Here is an 8,797-nt window from a genome sequence, read left to right as displayed (position 1 = left end):
ATTCTGATCTAGTTGTATCCGGAGTAGGTGTTCAAGAAACTTAGCACCTGGCTGTATCATTCTCTCAAGTTTTATCCTTATCTCATATTCAATACTATTATTCTTTCTCTTCATATAAGGTGATCAAAGTGAGTTGGATGTAACTATAACCATGTTCTTAATGTGTAATATTAGAATCAATATGATATGATATAATCCACAAATAACTATATCTTTTATGTAGTCACTCTAAAATAAATTGATTTTTAAATATATGTATTGAGAAATAATTGTTGAAAAGTATTAATCTCTTAAATATATCTCTTTATCGCATAGATTAATCTCTAATTCTCTAAAGATACCATAAGGTGAAAAAAAAAATATAGCATACATCTCAAAAAAACCTGTTTTGGACAGTGTAAGACTCAAAACGCGAGCTGCTAAAACTTGCAAGATGATAAATCCTACCGAAATGCACTATAAATTAAATTGAAAAGTACATAATTCATGTCTCGTAAAATGCGGAGGTGAAGCTCAGAATTCGCATAAAACTACCCAACTCTGGAAACATTTAATAAACAAGTACAGTTAAGATCACAGTACATTGATCATGGACTAGTGTCACACTATCTTTACTACTACTATTACTTTGTGATCCGATTAAGGCCCACATAAATTGACCGTGGTGGTTCTGGCTTCCACGTCGTCTTTTCTATCCCCAATTATGACCAATTGAGCTTTATTATTATCATTGGCATCATCACTTATGGGTACAGTAACTGGTAGCTGTTGTTGGCGTTGCAGGGTAACCTTTTCAGGGGATGGTGGCATGAGATGTTTCTGTTCCTTAGCTTTGCCCCACACTACTAGATAGAGCCCAATTACCACCACCACTCCTCCAATAATACTGGTATAATACAATTCATCGGATAGTTGGAAAATAATATTCATAAGAAAATTGGAATTCAGGAAGAGAAACTAGGAAAAAAAAGAAAGACTGAAATATATGTTTACTCTCTATAAATATGATTCTATTTAGTTTTAGTCTTTTATATATATTTTCTAGTTTTAATCTTTATAATAACTTTTAAAATTATGGTTTGGAATATAAATAATGATGGGACTTAATAATGGTTGTTGATGTAATGATGATATAGATTATGTTTTAAAATTTTACAAATCATGAAGATTAAAATCAACAAATTTTTTGAAGATATTAAAATTTATAAATATTAAAAACATCTTTTATTGAATAGAAATACCAGAAAACAATTGAAATGTGTCAATAACTAGACTCAAGATTTTGTGGATATAACAGGAAGTGATGTCTTGTTAAAGATAGTTAATATATTTTTTTATAATAAAGATTAATCATAAATAAATTTAATTTGATAGTTTATACTTGTAAAAAAGAGAAACAATTATGTAGCACTTCACTTGGTAGTACCTTCCAAGGTGAAGTTTCTCTGAGAGGACTATGCAGGCCAAGGCCGTGACTATGATCATACGCAGGGGATTAAATGCTGTCACAAACACTGGCCCCGTCGTTTTAATAACCATGCCTTGCACGTAAAATTGGATTGCTGATGTTACTATTCCCTGCATCATCACAAATTATCAAAACATGTCAAAATGAAGGACTAAGGGCTAAAAATGTAACTTGGGTCGGGCCATTAAGCCCAAACAATGGGTACTAACCGAGTATGCATAAGCAACAAGCCTAGAATCCCATGCTAGAGACCAGACATCAGGGCTGTTACGCTCCATGAAAAAACTAACTGCACTGCTTTGAAGTGCACCTACAAAGCAAACCCAGGTGGCTAGGGACATCTCTGCTGGGTACTTTCTCAATGTTATGGCCTGCAAAATAATCAAATCATGCATAAGCTTCCCTTGCAATATATACAATAACAAAGGTTATAATAATATAATCTTTTATTAACATAATTTATCATGCATGTAAATTTAATTGTGAATTTTTTAATGAATGCTATATAATTTTATTTTCTGAAACCACATGTACGGGATAATCAGGGACGGAATCAGGAAATTTTGTTAGGGGGCAAAAATTTAACACATGAATAAACTTCTCTAAGATATAATATCAAGAAAGAAATTAACATAAAATAAAATAATTATAGCTAAAATTAATATGAACAATTAAAAGTAATTATAGCAATTAATAACTTACTTTTCCCACCTAATGTTTAAAATTATTGCTTTAAATACATTTTATAGAATAAAATAAAAGTAAATTAAGGAAAAAAAAAATATTTTTTTACCCACAAAATTAAAACCTAAAATATTAATTAAGAAAATCAAATTCAATTTCACTCAAACTAACTTATCGGAACAGAGTTTCTTTTTAGACAAATCAATCACTTGATGTTTTATATTGTGTTGATTAAAGAATATAAAATATTTTAAAAAAAGTTAAGTGTCATAAGGGGTTAGTACTAATGAACATATTTAATAAATTATAAATATATATTTACTCTGAAAATAATAGAATTTAATTTTTTTTATCCGAATAGAATTTATTATCTAAATCTTGAATTATTATTATAAAATGTATTATGTGCCTCGAGTTCTTTAAAGTTTGAAATCAGGTGCTAATATAGTAATATAATATTGTAAAGAAAATTTTGTGAATCGAGGGGGTAGTTAGTCCATATGAACTTGAACGTGGTTCCGCCTCTGGCTTAATCTTACTCAAGTTATGTAAAATTATAGTGAATAACAATTGTATATTTAAAAATAATTACAGACACACATAATTGAACATTTTTTTTTGGTTCCAACCACTCATTTTAGACAATAATTATTTTTTTTGTCTGTAACATGTATGTATATAGGACTTTGTTTGATTATCTGGTATTCAACTAATTCCCTGTGTGTGGATAAACTTACTTGCAATATGTAGAAAGCCGAGAAGCCAGCACAACCTATGAGGAGAAAACATGCACCAATGAGCCAGTGACTGCCAGAAGGGTCGTTCACATTCTCAGGCTGTCCCACGTGGCTAGCCGATGAGCCTGCAATGTTAACAACAGGACCTTTGTACAGTGCCATTAGAAAAGCACCTCCAAGACTAACTGCAGTGCCAATCACTTTGGCTATACATCCTAGCTCCTTAAAGTTCATGCGCTCCAATCTGCTCAAATATAATAAATGACATAGTATTAGAATATTACCGTTTGATTATTAAAATTTCAATTAGAGTTTAATGATACTGCGCCCCAAAGTGTAAAATTCTATATAAAATTGTTATTTAATCATATATTATCATTGATTTGACTTTTAATATAATTATTATAAAAAGTTAATAATTTATTATACAGTGATTTTTTATTCATGGACACCATTGATTAGTATAAGTTGTAAATTATCCATGCTACAAAACTCCATATGAGTATTGTGTTGTATGGAGACAAGGAAAATATTGATTAAGACATTGATACCTAAAATTCGACATAAAAGGCCTAACAACACGGATATAATTTATCTATATTTAGACATAACTTATAAAGGCTTCTAAGAATGAGAAGAAATAAGGAATTGACTCTTAATAATTCCTGTAATTAACTACAATTAATTATTTCTTTAATTAATCTTATCTGATTATTTATTTTTTTAATAAACAAGTTTAATATAATATTAATTATTATACATTTATAATTATGTATTTATCTTTACTTATTTTTTTAAATGTTCCTACACTATCATATTTTAGAATGAAAAAAAGATAATGAAAATTGTATGTTTTAATCATCAAATATGTTGAAAAGGTAGAGCAGTTTTTTGTGATAAGTTATTTATGCACTTTCTAAGGAAAATAATGTTTTCTTATCACATAATTATAAATATGTTATGATAAAAACAAGAAAATATATACAGCAAACATGCTTATCTTGCAATTTTAACTAAGAAAAAAATACAGATTACTTTTTTCTTGTTGCAAAAACAAAATAATAGATTAATTAATTAATTAGTTGGGTGAAGAAAGAAAATGACACGCATTAATTCATGACATTCGTGAATGCGATGACATAGACCTATCACTACAAATAAATGGGTAAAATTAAATATCTTAAGAGCCACTACGACACTGCCCCGTTTTCTCGGTAGTCTTAAGCTAATGACATAGTGGAATCTATGAAGGATATTCACTGGGTACATGCTAGCTTGTTTTCTGTTATATGCATCAAACTAGTCATTAATTAATTAATTAATATATGTGACTTGATTATGATATCTTACGTACCGAAAAATGATTGCTAGTACAAAGGTAATGGAGGGTACGGAATTCATCACGGCAGACGCAAATGATGCTGATGTGTACTTCATACCAAGGAACGTGAAGCATTGATCAAGTATTATCCTGCATATAACAGCATAAATTAATTAACACGTTAACTTTTATCACCACTAAAATTAAATTAGGGACCGAATTCACATCAATATCGAAGTCATAAAAATTTCAGAAATAATTTTTCTTTAAAATTCTTGTGATATTACTCGCTTTGATCTTTTTTCATTAATAACAATTTTAAATTAGTCCTATATTTATTTCTAATCCATTTAATCATTTTTATTTAAAAAAAACAACAAAATGTTATTTTAGTGATTAATTTGATAAAAATAATGTTTAATAATTAATTTAATATGTATATATATATATATATTTATAGATAATTAATTTAATGCATTTATAAATAGCAATACAAATGTATATCTTTAAAATGAGAAAATAAACATTTATTAATTGTCAAACATGTAAGTGGAGGAATTGACGTTACTCGACAAAAGCCACGGCCATAATCTCTGAAAATATCCGAACTGTCATCTTGGGCCTAACTTTCCTGCAAATAATGATAATAATAATAAAATATTTAGATAATTAGAAACACAAAATAATAACCTAATTGAAGCATTACTTTTAATTTATTATTATAATCAAACAATAAGGATTAAAGAGTGTCTTAAGGAACAAAGTATAATTTTTTAATGATTATTATAATATTTTGGTTTAAATATATATTTTTTAATTCCTATAAGTGAACACATTTTGATTTTGGTCATTATAACTTTTTATATTTTCATCTCCCGAAAAAAGAAAAACATTATTTTTTGGCTCATATTGTCCTATGTCTTTCATTAATGAATTATGTATTTAATTTAATAAAAGGTCTAGTGACCATCTTGAGTGACCATCCATTATTATTTGTAGTATCATGTCAGCATGTAATATTTCTAAAATAAAATATTCAAATCCCTGAAAAGAAAAGCTATTTGTCTAAAATGAATGCTAGGGTACCGAAAATAATGATTTTAGATTTTAAAGGGATGAAAATTGTTTCTTTAAAGGAGACCAAAATTAAAATTCACTTATTTTACAGATAATAAAAAATCATGATACTAAAATTTAGAGGGATGAAAAATAGAATTTTTTTTAAGGAAACAAAATCAAAGCTCTCTAATTTTATAAAAACTTAACATATTTAAGCCTAATATCTAATGTATAAGTAATTTTAAAATTATTGCTAAATTTATTATTTTAAATTTTTACATTTTAACAAATTTTGTTAACATTTGCCAATTATAATAATCAAGGTAAATATTCTGAATAATATTTCTCTCACGTTCATTTATTTTAATACTACTTTAGTTCTTACTCTTTATTTTTCAAAGGTAAAAGTGAAAGACAAAAACTTAATTGATTTTTTTTTTTTATCTCTTCTACAAGATAAAATGATATATACAGTGTGTGTAGGAGTAATGTTAAAGAAGGAAAGTGTTGAAATATCATTGCTAAATATATGAATTTATATTTTAAGTATGTGCTTAGTTTACTTTATTTTGAATAAATAATCATTTTTTAATTTTCTCAAAGAAATTCTTAAAAAAACAAGTGATTATTTTCTTGAAAAAAAATCTTCCAAAAAATGTATAATACTGAAATTAAAAATTTTCAAAATGCATGCGTTGAACTCAGTTCTATAAAACTATTTAGCTCCTGTAAAGACATAGTATAATAATAATAATATAATCCATATATAATGATATAAACTATATACACTAACCAAAAGATAAACAGAAAAACTAGAACTAACATACCAGCATCAACCATTGATCATAACAACGTAAAGGTGGCTGGAATATTACGTTCATGAATCATGATCATGAAGAACCTACTCTATCATTTTTTTTATAAAAGAATAATTTTTTTCTATAAAAATTAAAGATATTAAAGATTTATAATAATTTACACATCTTATTTAATACCTTGAGTTAAACCTCTTGATAACCTATTCTATCTATTCTATGTATGTGCAATATGCAAGCGTGCATGATGCATATATTGATGTTAATTATTTTTAGATGATAAGAGATGAAACCTTTCAAGAAAAAATGCGAATGGGCCAAGAGCTATAGTGGCGATGACGTTCCGGTAAACGACAAACACATAATGACTCATGCCCTTATTGAGAGCATCCATGGTGATAAGATACATGCCGGCTGAGCCAAATTGCAAGCTCAATATTATCAAATATGATTTTGAATTGCATAACCACTCATATACCCTCTTACAACACTCCATTATTGCACTTATCTCTTTTTCTCTCTCTCTCTCTCTCTCTCTCTCTATCTAAATATAGTATTTCTATTTGTTTTGAGTAGTCAGATTGCCTGTGCTTGATTACTATGTTTGTGTGGTATTGAATGCAAGAACGAGGTTGCCCTTCTCAGTATTTATACCCAAAGATATCAGTTACTTGTTAAATTAATCAGTTTATTAATTGCTTAATCGAAAATCCACTATGAAAAAATTGCGTGATGACTGCAGTCTACTTTTTGAAGAAATTGTGTGGCAACAAGAGAGAATTAATTAATTAAGTAATAAATGGTTGGTATTTGCAATAGACCAAGGTGTATCTTGCCTTTTTTTTAAATCAAATTTTATCTTAGGACTCGAACTTCATTTTTCTCTAATAGTGTTATCCACTTTGAAAAAAAAAATTGTGTTCGTTGAAAAGATGTGTTCCTTTTCATGTCTAATTTGGTTGATCGTTTTTCTCCTCATACAATGATGGCAATTCAGTGGAAGACCAAGTTAATGCAAACGATGCAAACACCTCATTTTTCGAAGCTTTGATGATCACTCTTCTATCATTAAAATCATTTTATCGTATTGCAACACAAACTTATTTGTAATTGATTGAGAATACTATATAAGGAATCTAAAGATGATCAAACACACGCATTCCTAAAAACAATTATGATCATTAATTAAGTTTCTTATACGACATATGAATGGGATTAGAACCCTTAGATTTGGAAAAAGAAAAAAAGAAAAAAAAAACTACATGGACGGTTAGTTTAATTTTTTGTGGTTCATATTTTATGTTTATTAATAATAAATTTATAAATGCTGCAAATATATCCATTGTTTTATGCTGTAAGATGTTTCAGAGTTATTTTTTCTGAGTTTTAGAAGATCGCGATCTGACATCAACTATATTATCCATGCTCACTTGTTCATTCGTAACCAATCCTTTGAATTGCATAACAAAATTTCTTAGTGCTGTTTGATTCTCATCACATCAAACAAACGTGATCCACGTCAAAGAGAACTTATTATTTGTATTTTTTACGTATTTTTACTGTTTTTGATAGTTTTTCACCTTAATGGACGTATAAAACACAGTACCAATTTTTTTTTTTTTTTTGAAATGATTTAATTATATACATACATACACTATTATGCATCCCATGCAAAGATAGATCAAATATGTGTCAAATATAAAATAAAAACATATAGTCCGCTATTATATAAAATAAATTTTTTACCTGAATGAATAATGTCACATGATATCTTGAGCTTATTTTTTATCTTTAAAATTATAGATTCTTTTCCATAAGATAGCTACATTTAATTTATCTTGTCACTATTGACTCACATACTTTTAATTACGTACGTGTATAACTCTAAGGCATTTTTGGTATAGAATAAAATAAGATAACAATATCTTTGTCTCAATGTATATTATTATATGGAAGCAATTGTCTCCGTATAACTTTTTAACTTTTCTTCATATAATATACATGTATGATTATAAATCATCTCTATATATGATTTGAAATGCAGTAGGTAAAAGTCAATTAATAATATCAATATTGTCCTATAATATATATTTCTAGCCTAACTCTGGTCACTATCCTTTCAATCAGACATTCTTAATATCCTCTCTTCTCTCTCTTTTTAATGTGCACTTTACACATTATTTACATAATTAGGAAAATTTTTCTTTTAACCATTTTAAATTATCTTTCTTTTATCTTTATTTGTAAAATTTTATTTGGTTATCATTTTCAATTTACCATCTTTTACTTTTATCACTAAATTAAATAATTTTTAATAGTTTTTTTATGGAAATTTTTAATAATTAAAAGTAATCGCATATCATAATTTAAATTATTTATTATAAATCTAAAATATAATTTCTATATTTAAATATATCTATTTATTATGGATTTTAACATGTACAGTGTATAAACTTAAATACTAATATATATTTACAGAGATCCTAGAATATATTAAACCCATTCACTAATTATTTTAAGAAAAAAATCTTCAATGCATCTCACAACTTCTTATTCCAATAATTTATTGTATGATATTTGTGCTAAAAACTATTAACAAATCAGTAAGAGCTATATAAAATGATAGTGAACGTTGCTGATAATAGCATCTAGTGTTCTCATATCATACGATGAACTTGAATCCCTCTCCAAACGATTCTTGGTTGATCTGAGG

The 8,797-nt window shown here is 27.2% G+C and overlaps 1 protein-coding gene across 1 annotated transcript; it reads right to left on the bottom strand.

The window, feature by feature from the left end:
- Positions 1-426: 426 nt before the first annotated feature.
- Positions 427-6,692, bottom strand: LOC114384257 (WAT1-related protein At4g08290-like). The gene is made up of 7 exons (XM_028343913.1): positions 6,378-6,692; positions 4,779-4,841; positions 4,244-4,360; positions 2,890-3,133; positions 1,678-1,839; positions 1,427-1,578; positions 427-886 (listed from the first exon to the last, which is right to left on the bottom strand). Exons 1-7 carry the CDS (start codon positions 6,578-6,580, stop codon positions 640-642), a joined length of 1,188 nt encoding a protein of 395 aa, XP_028199714.1. The 5' UTR covers positions 6,581-6,692; the 3' UTR covers positions 427-639.
- Positions 6,693-8,797: the final 2,105 nt, after the last annotated feature.

This window comes from Glycine soja, chromosome 14 (genome assembly GCF_004193775.1).
Source record: "Glycine soja cultivar W05 chromosome 14, ASM419377v2, whole genome shotgun sequence".
In the NCBI taxonomy this organism is placed as follows: Eukaryota; Viridiplantae; Streptophyta; class Magnoliopsida; order Fabales; family Fabaceae; genus Glycine; species Glycine soja.
This window is presented reverse-complemented; position numbering and strand designations above follow the sequence as displayed.

What these genes read in the sequence shown, in the direction of transcription:
- LOC114384257 (XM_028343913.1), bottom strand. Translation starts at nt 6,580, where the DNA reads ATGGAGTGTTGTAAGAGGGTATATGAGTGGTTATGCAATTCAAAATCA. An exon ending in CGGCTTTCTACATATTGCAA is followed by an intron (nt 1,840 to 2,889) that starts GTAAGTTTATCC and finishes ATTATTTTGCAG; the next exon opens with GCCATAACATTGAGAAAGTA. An exon ending in GAGAAACTTCACCTTGGAAG is followed by an intron (nt 887 to 1,426) that starts GTACTACCAAGT and finishes GTATTATACCAG; the next exon opens with TATTATTGGAGGAGTGGTGG.